This window comes from Heteronotia binoei, chromosome 5 (assembly GCF_032191835.1).
Source record: "Heteronotia binoei isolate CCM8104 ecotype False Entrance Well chromosome 5, APGP_CSIRO_Hbin_v1, whole genome shotgun sequence".
Taxonomy (NCBI): domain Eukaryota; kingdom Metazoa; phylum Chordata; class Lepidosauria; order Squamata; family Gekkonidae; genus Heteronotia; species Heteronotia binoei.
In genome coordinates, this window is record NC_083227.1 from 166891018 (window position 1) to 166904793 (window position 13776).

Consider the following 13776-nt stretch of genomic DNA (forward strand, 5'->3'; position numbering starts at 1 on the left):
TGACTAGAGAAACTTCTGGCCAGTAGGTGGAGCCAGAGAGCTACATAGTTGGCCAAGCAAAGCCATCGCCTGACTAGCAGGAGCTTTTCATGCAACTCAGACGTGAGCAGAGACAAGACTGTGAAATTGATAGATTGCTAGTAGCTATTACTGTGCAGCACTTGAGTCAGGAAAAGCAAAGTTTCAAGCACTGTGTATAAAATGCACAGCACCCTATTAGAAGCGATGCCATGTGTTGTTTGTTCTAAATTAGCAACAAAGGCCGTAAGCAGTGTTCCCTCTAAGCTGAGTTAGTGTGAGCTAGCTCAGTTTTTTAGACTCCGTCTCACACATTTTTGTCTTAGCTCAGGAAAAATGACCTCAGAGCAAGCTAATTTATGCAGCAGCACACAACTTTAATGCCAGAAGCTCACAAAGAAGAATTTTTCCTCACAAGACTCCACAGCCTAGAGCAGGGGGGTGGGGAACCTATTTTCTGCCAAGGGCCATTTGGATATTTATAACATCATTTGTGGGCCATACAAAATTATCAACTTAAAAAACAGTGTTCCAAGGGAGAACGATTCAGGCCAGCAAAATTAATGCAAATAATTGTTTTTCTATTTGAAGTTATGTGGGGCAAGCCTAATTTTGCGTACCTCCCCCCCCCACCCCACCCCAGCCTGCCACCCTAGGTAAATGCCTAGGTTCAAGGCTTTTTTTTGTAGAAAAAGTCCAGCAGGAACTCATTAGCATATTAGACCACATCCCCTAGAATTAGCATATTAGGCCACACCATCTGGGATAATCATGTGCAAATTGAACTGGAGGTAGCTGGCTCCCACTCCCCACTCCAGCCACCTCTCCCTCCAGAAACTGGAGCTGCTCCCAGCAGACCTTTAAAGGCACCCACATACCCCAGCAGCAGTCCTTCACAATGCCCACTAAGGTTCCACCGAGAGAAAGAGAGAGAAGGAGGAAGGAAGGAATGGAAATAAAGAAATGGGGGGAAGAGTAATAAAGGAAAATAATGAGGGGAAGAAAGGAAGATAAAGGGAAATAAAGAAATGGGGGAAGAAAGGAGCATAAAGGGAAATGAATGAGAGAAAGAAAGGGAAATAAAAAGGGGAGAAGAAATGGAAAGAAAGTGAAATAAACTAGGGAAGAAAGGATAATAAAGGAAAATAAAGAGGGGAAGAAAGGGGGATAAAGGAAAATAAAGAAATGGGGGGAAGAAACTGAAAGGGAAAGGAAGAAAGGGGAATTAAGGGAAACAAAGAAATAGGGGGAAGAAATAGAACGAAAGGGAAATAAAGAAATGAGGGGAAAACTTACCTGAACTGTGACACTGACTTTTCCAGGCCCCACAGCGATCCTGGTTAACCAGGCTGGCCCCAGGGAGGCTGCCACGTGGCTCGGCTTGGCCCAGCAATTCCCAAGGGCCAGACCAAGTGATCTCAAGGGCCATGTTCTCCACCCCTGACCTAGAGGGAGTATTGGCTGTAAGTAAAGAGAACATCTAACCTTGAGCTTGCCTCAGAGCCTCCACATCTTTATGTGACAATTGCTGAATTTCCTCCAAACTCAAACCCTTAGTAGGCTCAAGTAGAAGCCATGTACAAATTCCTGTTGGAATGGCATACGCCCGCTTGTCCAAAACACTGTTGAGTTGCATTTTCATGCCCCTCCTTGGTTATATTTGTTGAAAAATGCACATTCTGTATCGGTTCAAATCTTATCAGTACTTGTGTATCGAGGAGGGTATTAAATATACATATGATCGTTGTGTGTGCATTTCTGTGCAGCAAAATATTTTGTTTTAAAGAAAATTATGGGCTAGAGTTGAATCCTATTTGCAAATCGACCCATAAAAAGGCAGAAACCACCTTCAGGACTTGGGCAACTTTCTCCATGCCAATTTGACTGGTATGGAAGAAATGCTGGGGAAAGGCAGGACTGTTTCCATTAATCGTGCAAGGCAGGGGTATCAAACATGTGGCCCAGGGGCTGAATCAGGCCCCTGAGCAACTGGCTGTTGTCGATTTCCTTCTCCATCTCTCTTGCTTCCTTCTGCATCAGTTTGCTTTGCCAGGCTTGCTAAATTGCATGGAAGCTACAGAACAAAGCCTCGTTTTCTTCATTTGCTGAGGCTCCTCTCTTGGGGGGGGGGGGAAGCTTGCTTTGCTAGGCTCTCTCAATCACACAGCAGAACTACTGAGCCAAGCCGCGCTTCCTCCTATTGACTGAGGTTCCACCCCCTCCCGGGCCCCTGAGAAAGGAAGAAAAGAGCTGGAGCATCCTTTGCCCGGTTTCCTGGATCCCATGGGAAAGATACAAAGAAAGCACCTTTACAACAAGTGCTAATGTTTTAATCATATTTTAAGTTTTTAAAAAAATCTTTGTGCTTATCTGTGTCCTTTATAAAATTTATATCTCCGCTACCTGGCATTGCATTTTATGACACGCATGGCCTGGCCCGACAAGGTCTCATTTATGTCAGATTCAGCCCTCATAACAAATGAGTTTGACTCCCCTTTGCACATCTGTGACCACGAAGGACCACTAGCTTATTTTCTCCAAACGGAGACCTTTTGCTGTTGTTTTGCTGAAGCCCCCCCCCCCCCCACATCTGCCCAACCAAACCATCCCTTGTGCAAGACTAAATCACCAGAGTATCCAACAGACTTGTGCATTTCTCTCCCCGGCCCTCCCGTGTTCAGTTCTCTTTATGACTTGTGCATTTCTAATCAGGTGGCTCTCCCTTGAGATGAACACTGACATGCAAGAGACAGGCCTTTCACCCACTCAAATGACAAAGACGAGTGGCAGCTTTATTCTCTGACAGGTAAAGTCATGAGGATGAGTCTGGGAAAGTGGATAAAGTAAGGCAGGGCTGGCTGAGGAAAGGCTTTGTTAAAGACCTTGAAAGACATGGAAAGGAGCTTGGCAAGCAGAGCAGGGGGACGCAGCTCCAAGCAGACAGTGGCAGCAAAGGACACAGAGAGAATGCGTTGTATGGCAGCGTGTGCAAAGCTCAGGCCACAAGCGGAGGTGTCAGGAAGCGATTACTGAGATAAAGGAAAGGCTATTTCCATAAGGGCCCCGTGGCACACAGTGGTAAAGCTGCAGTATTGCAGTCCGAAACTCTGCTCACGACCTGAGTTCGATCCCAGCTGAAGCTGGGTTCAGGTAGCCGGCTCCAGGTTGACTCAGCCTTCCATCCTTCCGTCAGTAAAATGAGTCCCCAGCTTACTGGGGGGAAAGTGTAGATGACTGGGGAAGGCAAGGGCAAACCACCCCGTAAAAAGTCTGCTGTGAAAACGTTGTGAAAACGTCACCCCAGAGTCTGAAACAACTGGTGCTTGCACAGGGGACCACTACCTTTACCTTTTTTATTATGTCCATACTGCAGATGGGGATCTGAATTTAAAGCACCCAGTGACTTCCAGAGTTGACAAAAGGCCTGGAGAAAAAATACCCTGTCCCTTTAACAGATGCTTAATAGGATGTTATTTACCAGGTGCTATTATTTACCTCCATGCCATGACAATCTCCAGCAGCCCATTTAAACACATTAAGCCTCTATTCAAGGGCCAGGACATTTCCCCCCCCCCCCCCCCCCCCCCCCGCTTGCTGGCAGCCCTAGTGACTTAATTACTGAAGACAGACTCAGATTAGGGACTTTCCTCTCTTAGCCGCTATGCTCAATTGCTATATAGCCTTCGGGCCTTCATGTACAGCTAGGGAAATTCCTCCACCCCCTTTTTTCTCTCTAAATCATCAGAAATGGCTTACAAGTAAAGGTGGAACAGAGTCAACCAGTACTGAAACTGCAGAGAGTTCTCATTGAAGGCTTTATTGGTAGTGGTTTCACTTACATATTCGTTACAGCTATGAATGCTTCTGCCTCAGCCACTCGCCCACAGAGACCAGAAGCCATTCTAGCCCTGGGTTGCACAGAGATCCCCCCATTCCGATGTCTCAGTTCACTGTGGCTGCCTTGACAGAGAGGGAAAGAACCTTCTCCCCTCCAGCAGAAGTCTTGGCTGAGGGTTCACCTTACTAAGTTTGATGCAACTGCTACGAGCTGTCAAAGCTAAACTCACTTGGTTTGGTGTGGAGAGCTGGTTTGGTGTAGTGGTGAAGTGTGCGGACTCCTATCTGGGAGAACCGGGTTTGATTCCCCACTCCTCCACTTGCAGCTGCTGGAATGGCCTTGGGTCAGCCTTATCTCTGGTAGGAGTTGTCCTTGAAAGGGCAGCTGCTGTGAGAGCCCTCTCCAGCCCCACCCACCTCACAGGGTGCCTGTTGTGGGGGAGGAAGGGAAAGGAGATTGTGAGCCGCTCTGAGACTCTTCGGAGTGGAGGGCGGGATATAAATCCAATATCTTCATCTACCTCACAGGGTGCCTGTTGTGGGGGAGGAAGGGAAAGGAGATTGTGAGCCGCTCTTAGACTCCTTGGAGTGGAGGGCGGGATATAATCCAATATCTTCATCTACCTCACAGGGTGCCTGTTGTGGGGGAGGAAGGGAAAGGAGATTGTGAGCCGCTCTTAGACTCCTTGGAGTGGAGGGCGGGATATAAATCCAATATCTTCTTCTTCTTCTTCACTTTTTAAATATATATATATATATATATATATATATATATATATATATTCCTTCTGATACAAGTGCCTCAGACACTGGAGCATCTCAATCTGCTTTTCTGAAGTACCACTGGTCAATTTACACAAAGCAGGACTGAAAATATGCATTTGAAATTTTTATTACCCCAAAACTAAGTAAAAAACATAGAAACCGTGAGATTCTGCACCTTGCAGCTGTCGCTCGAAGGAATTATCGCTCCTGCTTAAATACAAGTTAATGAGAAAAGTTTCTTGTGAAGTCAAACACACTGTGCTTCACAAATGACAGTATTTTGCATTGCAGCAAGAAGAGAAGGGTGTGCTTTCCCCTAGAGGCTTGTCATCGTCTCTAGCTTGCGTTCATGAAAGAAGCGATGGAGAGGGCGCCCAGTAGGAGCATCTTTCTGGGCAAAGAAGCTCAGCAGGGACTGTGTGCTTTTCTGGGATGGGTCGTCTTCGCTATCATCCCTGGAGAGGAAGGCAAAAAGATGGTGAGAAATGAGGGGCCAAGGTTGAAGAATCTCTCATGCTTTTGTTATCATGCTGCATTCCACTCCATCCCCGGTAGAGAGCTGCACCAGCTTATCTGGGATTCCAGCCTCTCCTGCCTGCCCCAGCCACTGACTTTCACTGAGGGCGTTTTTGCACTGACCTTAATCAGCAGCGACGCCCCTCTTCACCACACAGGATCGGCGCGGATTTCGCACTAATTGCCGCGGAGCACCCGGAAGAGCCGGAAAGTCCCGCGGCTTTTGCGGCGCAAATGTTAACTGGTTTTTGGCGGTTTCCGTTTGCGCCGCAAAAGCCGCGGGACTTTCCGGCTCTTCCGGGTGCTCTGCGGCAATTAGTGCGAAATCCGCGCCGATCCTGCGCAGTGAAGAGGGGCGTCGCTGCTGATTAAGGTCAGTGCGAAAACAGCCTGAGAGTCAAAAGGGAAAACAGGTGCTTTAGCAGGCAGACCTTCTTGCCTCAAGGAGATAGCACTGGATTCCTGCTCCCACCTAACTCAACTCAGGGGAAAGTAGCATGGCTGCCCATTAAGCTCCTTTTAGAACTGCTTGCCTGCCTGCCGAAGTCAGGCTGAAAAGAAAGGAAGTGATGCAGTCAGCGCTCTTTGGCTCAAGCAGGGAGCTCCCTGGAGGAGGCAGCTGCCCTTCCCAAGAGCACTGAGAACCAGAGAGGAGAGTCCTGTGGCACTAATGAGTCTTGCCTGAACTTTGCAGAACCTGAGCCAGGGCAGATCATCAGTGATCAGAGAGTGTGGCATGCAGGAGCACAAAGGCAAACCACCCGTAGAGCCGTAATACGTATTTATTATTCATTTACTTCACCGATCCCCTGCCCTTTTCCCTACTGGGGACCCAACGTGGCTTACATCGTTCTCTTCTCCATTTTATCCTCACAAAAAAACCTGTGGGGGAAGTTAAACTGAGTGTGTGTGACTAGTCCAAGGCCTCTCAGCAAGCACCCATGGTAGCACAGGGATTCAAACCTGGGTCTCCAGATCCGAGGCAGAAACTTTAACCGCTAGACCAGAATGGCTTGATTTAAGGGAAGGAATCTCCCAGGTGAGCAGGTCTGCTGTGTATCTTAAATCATTCTTCCCTCCTACCCCCTCTCAGCTCTTCCACTTAAACAGAACCTAAAACTTTCAACCCAGGTTTTTTCCTGCCTCTGTGATAACTCACCGCCAGTCACACTGAGGACACTGTTGTGCTATAGATTTTCTGCCCTGTAGCTTCCAGATCAAAAGGCTGCCTCGCTGTCTGTCTGCAAAATTATCTCCCAAAAGCAGAAAGAAGCCCTGACTCACCACTGTTTACAGCAGCAGCAGTTTCCTGCTAAGCTCCAGGGTCTCTTCACCCTCCAACCCAAAGCGACATTCACTGCCCCAAAGTCCTGTCCTTCTTGCCTCCCACCTACCAGTGAACGGGCACAGCTTTGCTCTCCAGGATGGTCTGAGCAGTACTCCAGCTGAATCGGACAAACTGTGGGTATCCAAAGACGGGGTCCAGACTTTGCGCAAGCCACTCTTTAGTCTTGGGATCTGAAGGGTGGGGGGGAAAAGATGGATAACCTGTGACATTCGCATTCACGGCATCCTTGCTTCCAAGAGCAGGTCTCCGTCAGGATTTGTGGGTTCCTTTTGTCATCCATGGGAAGGAAATAGTGTTATGGGGATAGCAGATGCCCCCAAGTTCTCGAATTTGCTCTGTATTTCTTACACATCACTTTATGCCCTCCTGGAACCTCATCTAAGATTAAGGGTCAGGAAGTGCTGTGCTGAGATAAAGGAGTCAACGCAGGGCATTTTTGTGGGAGCACAGCAATGGGCAGAAGAGCCACCCACTTCAACAGGGCTGATGGACAGAAGTGGAGGATGTTTAGCAGTTGACAGAGAAAAAGGCCCACATCATGCTAAAAAATAAAGAAATCTAAACCCAAGAATAAAAGCAGAACTAAAAGTTAGCTACTACAAAGGCAACAGTTTGCCCCCACCCCTCCAAACAGAAAGACTGAAGGTTACCATTGGGATAGCCAGAGCCATAATCCAATGCAGCGTCCTCCAGATCCTCAGCGAATCTCCAGTTTTTTACAGCCCTGTCTCTTGCCACCTGCAGAATGTGAGAGATAAGGACATAAGAATTATTTTCCGGTATCAGCTTAAGTCCAGCAGCACCTCAGAGTCCAACGATGTTGTGGAGTAGGAGCTTTCAAGCGTCAAAGCTCCCTTCATCAGAACTTTGACTCCTGAAAGCTTATTCCCCAAACATCTTATTGGTCTCCAAGGTTCTACTGGACTTGAGTTGAACTGCTGTACTGCAGACCAACACGGCTACTCTCTGAAACTAGCTTCCTGAATCAGACCATCACAGTCCAGCTTTCTGTCTCCATCAGGCACTAGCTTTGAGAGACCTGTAGAAAACTGACTAATGATGATGACAGCCATTCTCTAGTATCTACAAGTATTCTGCCTCTGGGCATGAAGGGTCCATTTAGCTGTTATGGCTAACTGAGCAACAGCAGTTTCACAAAGGGGTTCCAAGTCCGGAATTCACCTTGGCGCAGATGCTGGCTGCACTGACAATGGGGAAGAGGGAGTCTGCCTTGGCTCTTACAGTGACCTCCAGTCCTGGGAACTGGCGTTTCAGCTTCTCTTGGTACTTGTCTGCTGGCCCCACTGTATCCACAAAGACCTTAATGAGGAAAGAGACACGTTGCATTTAGAGGATAAAATATTCTTGCTACTTTCCACAGGCATGTAGGTGCCGGGGTGGCTCACCTCTGCAACCTGTACCCCCAAGTCCAATGCATGCTGGATCAGGCCAATGGCTGTGTCATGTGAAAGAGCATTCAGGTTGTACTTCGCTCTGCAGGAAGAAGGAAATGCTGTTAACTCACAGACTTTAACTATCAAAAAGGGATGTTGGAAAAGGAGATGGAACTTTTATCAGGACCTGGTTGCCACAGGCAGGAGAAACCAGAAGCCACCTTCCCAATTCACTATCAGCAGCAGCTTTACAGTCTGCACACAGTGCACAGTAGAGCACCAGGAATTCAAATTCTATACCTTTGGCAATTACATGATGTTTGCAGGTCTGTTATGTGCCATAACCAGTTGAAAGAGGAAAGCTGAGCTCACATCAGTAAGCACAGGTATGAAGGATAAAGGAGCATGAAGGGAGACATACAGCCAAGATGCCCGTCATTGACGAATGTTCAGCCTTAAAGGCCCTCTAACCTTTCTGACACTCACCAGAACAGGATGGGAGGCCTCAGCTCTCTAGCATCCTTCTCTGTTCTGTTCCCAAATATAGACTGTCCACTGAGACTACACAAGACACATCACATTGGCAATATTTCACAATGGCCCCAAAGGGTAAATTGCAGTGTAACCCTACACTGCATTATCTGTCTAAAACCATTAACATCAATGGACTTTTGAAGGATGTAACTCTTCTCAGGATTGCACTGTTAAACTACCACAGTGGTCACCAGTAGTGACACGTATGGGAATGAGTATGCAGGATCTTCAAGCTCGCATGCTCTCTTTCATGGGCTGTTTAAAAGCAAAAGACTTTCATAGGCAACCATTTGTGGTTTCTTTTTTCCCCTACCAATCTGAATTTCAAGCTCTGGTTTGAAAGTGAGAGAAGAAATCATACGAACATATGAAGCTGCCTTCTACTGAATCAGACCCTCGGTCCATCAAAGTCAGTATTGTCTACTCAGACTGGCAGCGGCTCTCCAGGGTCTCAAGCGGAGGTTTTTCACACCTCTTTGCCTGGACCCTTTTTAGTTAGAGATGCCGGGGATTGAACCTGGGACCTTCTGCTTACTAAGCAGATGCTCTACCACTGAGCCACCGTCCCTCCCCATAATCATAGTTTATGACGTGGATACAACCACAAAACTCAGTTTCTGTGAAAGCTGCTGAGTTTCATGAGCAAATTGCCCGTGAAAGGAAGAGGGCCCAATAATGCTCTCCCCTTGTTCCCTTAGTAAGTAAAGTAAAGTAAGTAAGTAAAGTAAATTTTATTCTTATATCCCGCCCTCCCCCGCCAGAAGGCGGGCTCAGGGTGGCTCACAGACATGGCAAGCCATGATTTGGTTAAAACAGATAACAATAATTTAAAAATATGGTTCAATTACATAAATTAATTGAAGTTTAAAAATATAAAAATATAAAAATAGATAGAAATAGGTGCTATACTTCTATCAGTCACAAATTACACATTGTCATACATCAGTTTCAGTTATACATAAGGTGGCTAAAATTACAATAGTTAATCAATTTGGTCTGGTCCTGATTTGAATGGGAGCTGAAAAAGAGAGGTTTTGCAAGCCCTGCGGAACTGGTTCAAGTCCCGCAGGGCTCGCACCATCTCTGGAAGTTGGTTCCACCAACGAGGGGCCATTAGTGAAAAAGGCTTGCTCCCGGGTTATCTTCAGTCTGGCCTCTCTTGGCCCAGGGATTTGTAGGAGGTTTTGGGAGCTGGATCTTAGTGCTCTCTGGGGAATATATGGGGAGAGGCGGTCCCTGAGGTAGGCAGGTCCTCGGCCATATAACAACATGACTGTTTATTAAATGTGACCTATTCCAACTGACCACTGCAGTTGTCTGTTCTGGAATCTGATCTACACGGGATCCATTTCCAGGCAGATACAGAACAGGCCTGTATGTTGGGGGGAAACGTTCACGTGACGATACACAGTAGCTTCTTATTCCATCTAATGGCTAGTCCGCTTTATCCCCTGCTCACCGCTGCTGCATGCTAGTAGAGATGAAATTGGGGGAGAGGATATGCAGAGCCCAGCCTACATAATCCTTGGCTGCGTTCAGTTGCTCAAAGAGTTGCTCCCGCTGAGCCTCTGTCAGTGTCTTGGAGTCTGAAAAGGAGAAAGCAGCAGAGGGAAACCAGCTCAGAGACATGGGGCTCAGAAGATGTGAACTGAGGCTGTGCTCAGCAGAAACTCTTCCTCAGTGCAAGCAGAGGCAATTCCTGTCCAGATCTCACCTCCTGCTTTGCGACTACTCCATTACAACCCCAGCCAAGCATTTCCTTCTTTACCTGCTACTTTCAGAGTTTGCAGATCTCCCTGCCGGGCCAGAGGACAGTAACATATTCCATATACCATAGGACCTGGGAGGAAAAGAAACCCACTCAGTCTCAGTTTCCCAGCTACAGCACACAGATAATTTGGGCCTACCTTACAGATTTTCTGTAAAATCACTACATAATATATGTGAGATGCCTTAAACACTCTCAGTGCACAAAGTAATTGACAGGTGTTATTATAGCCATAGCACAAAGGAGACTTTTCAAAAGCGGTTCAATCACCCAAGATTCTACTTCTCTAGCTGTGATCACAGAACCTTCTACTGAGCCCTCCTCGACAGATTTAGAAGTTGGGAGTCAGAAAGATACAGAAATAAGTAAGATGACAAGACAGAATATAATCTCAGATCCAAATCTATCACTATTAAGAGTTTTCAAGAGTAAAACACGTTACATTAAAAAAAAATCTTATATTCTTCCTTATTTTTAATGCAAGAGCAGAAATTTGCCAGGAAAAGAAAAACAACGACAAGCCTTTGTGTTAACTCCTGGGGACAAATAGTGTGGTCTAAAGCACTGATGGAGAAATGTTCAAAGGTTGACCATTGTCCTGGTGAATTTGCTAAAATAGTCAACATTCTTGTCACAGAAGTCCGGGTAGTGTTAGGCCTACTTCAGAGTGACTTTTCCCTCGCAGATACTGTTGCCAGGAATTGAAAGCGTCAAGTGCCTTAAAGGCTTTCCCCCCTTGTTTTAAAGTAAAGTTATGGATATATATATATAGCATCATATTTTAATATTATTTATTTTTATTTTATGTTAGTATATTTCTATTCCATTCTTTCCCCGTAGGGCTCAGGGCGGAGCACAGCATATAATAAAACAATAAAATACAATAAAAACATTTTATGAACAGACAACTCAACAGCGCTCGGAAAATTTCCATAGCATCCCAATGTTGCCCAGCCGGGCCGTCTCACATCATGACAAGCTGTTCTCCCATAAAGATGGCAGAGATCATTCCATTTTATAGCACAGCTATAGCTTTCTTTGTAGGAAACTGTCTTAATTCATTTTTGTGTTTAGATTTTTTAAATCTTTGGGAAACACTAAAAATGTAAGAGATAGGCTTAGAGACACAGTTGCCAACGAGAGCCGGAGAAAACTGCAGTCTCTTTAATGGACAATGAATGAGATGATATATACCAGGTTATTTACTTATATCACAAAAAAAAACCTCCGGCTGCCTATTTCCACATCTTAAATTTCTATTAAAGGGGCAGGTCATTTTTTTTTCTAAACCTTTTGGCTGGTTTACAAAGGGAAAGACAGAACAGAAATGGAGATGGGGAAAAAAAAATCACACATATTGGCACAGAATTCGAATAGTAAGATTAAGGCACAAAACCAGAGTTGTAATTGTTCTAATGCCCGACATTTTAAATCTCATTGCAATTGCTTTTTAACGCATGCTCACAAACAATCATCAGAGGCTATTTATTAACTGCTGCCATTTTAAAGATGAGCAACTTTGAGAAGGGCAGGTGGCCGTTCCAAGACGCCCCCGGGGAAATTCATACAGTGTCCTGTAGAATAAGAAGAAAGCGCAGGCAATAAGGATTCGCGAGTGGGGCGCTCGTATTGCTGCGTTGAGGGTCCAGATTCAATAGCAGGGCTGGCCAAACTTGCTTAAAATAAGAGCCACACAGAATCCATGTCAGATGCTTGAAAGCCGCCAAACATGAACATCGGATGCTTGAGAGCCACGAGGAAGGCAAATAGATGGGGGAGAGGGGGAAAGAAAGCAACTTTAACTTTATATGGGGAGGGACAGTGGCTCAGTGGTAGAACATCTGATTGGGAAGCAGAAGGTCCCAGGTTCAATCCCCGGCATCTCCACTAAAAAAGGGTCCAGGCAAATAGGTGTGAAAAACCTCAGCTTGAAACCCTGGAGAGCAGGGGAGGGATGGTGGCTCAGTGGTAGAACATCTGCTTGGTAAGCAGAAGGTCCCAGGTTCAATCCCTGGCATCTCCAAAAAAGGGTCCAGGCAAATAGGTGTGAAAAACCTCAGCTTGAGACCCTGGAGAGCTGCTGCCAGTCTGAGTAGACAATACTGACTTTGATGGACCAAGGGTCTGATTCAGTATAAGGCAGCATCATATGTCCATATGCATTCTCCAAGCTGCCAGCTGGCTTGGCGAAGCGATTTAAAGAGAGGAATGCCTTCTCCAAGCCAGCCAGCCAATGGGGGCTTCAAGAGCCACACCATACGCGTGAAAGAGCCACAGTTTGGCCACCCCTGTGCAATACGGATCCTTTTAAAAACGCCCCGAGGAGTCTCCCCTTCCTTCCGCGCAATCAAGCCCCTACCCAGCACCGGGCCCCTGCCTGCCTCGTCAATGCCCAGGCTGCAGAGCTCGCGCCGGCAAACGGGCGGCACCGCGGAGTCCACCGAGCAGTTCGCCGCATTGTCCCGCTCGAAGGCGCCCAGCTCCATCTTCGCGCGCGCGCCCTCGGAACGCAGGACGGGAAACGCGCTCCGAAAGCCTGGAGAGCACTGCCTTCTGGGAAGCGGAGTTCGCGCTCACGGCCCCCATGAGCGGCTTCAGACTTGCATTCCGGCCTGCATGAAAAAGGTCGCATCAATGCATGATGCTGCGCTACGGCAAGAAGAAAATAGCCCCGGTTTCCGCTCCCAATTCTTGAACTCGCACATATTGGCCCAGAATTCGAATAGTAAGATGAAGGCACAAAACCAGAGTTGCAATTGTTCTCATTCCCGACGTTTTAAACCTCATTGCAATTGCTTTATTAACACATGCTCGCAAACAATCATCAGAGGCTATTTCTTATGCTCCGGATGAGCAGCTTCAAAGCTGCATCCCGACCTGGATTAAAAAAAAAAGGTTCCTGGCGTTTCCATCAATTAATGATACTGTGCTATCGCAAGAAGAAAATAGCCCCGGTTTCCGCTCCCAATTCTTGAACTCACACATACTGGCCCAGAATTCGGATAGTAAGATGAAGGCACAAAACCAGAGTTGCAATTGTTCTCATTCCCGACGTTTTAAACCTCATTGCAATTGCTTTATTCACGCATGCTCGCAAACAATCATCAGAGGCTCTTTCTTATGCTCCGGATGAGCAGCTTCAAAGCTGCATTCCGACCTGGATATAAAAAAAAAGGTTGCTGGCGTTTCCATCAATTAATGATACTGTGCTACGGCAAGAAGAAAATAGCCCCGGTTTCTGTTCCCACTTCTTGAAAAGTCCTGCGAAAGAGCGCCAGAAGCACAGCCCGCGGCTCGGGAATAATTTTAATTGGATATGCCACAAGTGACTTTATGGCTATGGCATAAAGCGTGGCGGAGGACACTGAACGCTCCACTGTTTCAACATGTTGGTTACTCGCGTCAGTAATAAATTCTGCAGTCTTGTGTTTTCATGGGGAATGGCCCATTCTCCCCTGCAGCAAAGCTCCCCTGCCTTTGACGGACAGAAATTCAACAGGCGTATTTTTCTCGCGGCATGCACACGCGATATGCAATGGGACCTTCACCATCCCACCGTTATATAACTGAGAGTCGCACACCCGCTGCATTTTGCA

The 13776-nt window shown here is 46.7% G+C and overlaps 1 protein-coding gene across 1 annotated transcript; it reads right to left on the reverse strand.

The window, feature by feature from the left end:
* Positions 1-4731: 4731 nt before the first annotated feature.
* Positions 4732-12749, reverse strand: RNASEH2A (ribonuclease H2 subunit A). The gene is made up of 8 exons (XM_060240651.1): positions 12540-12749; positions 10181-10252; positions 9872-9998; positions 7891-7978; positions 7667-7804; positions 7135-7222; positions 6531-6654; positions 4732-5075 (listed from the first exon to the last, which is right to left on the reverse strand). The coding sequence occupies exons 1-8, from the start codon at positions 12664-12666 to the stop codon at positions 4937-4939; spliced, it is 903 nt and encodes a 300-aa protein (XP_060096634.1). The 5' UTR covers positions 12667-12749; the 3' UTR covers positions 4732-4936.
* Between the last annotated feature and the right edge of the window lie 1027 nt (positions 12750-13776).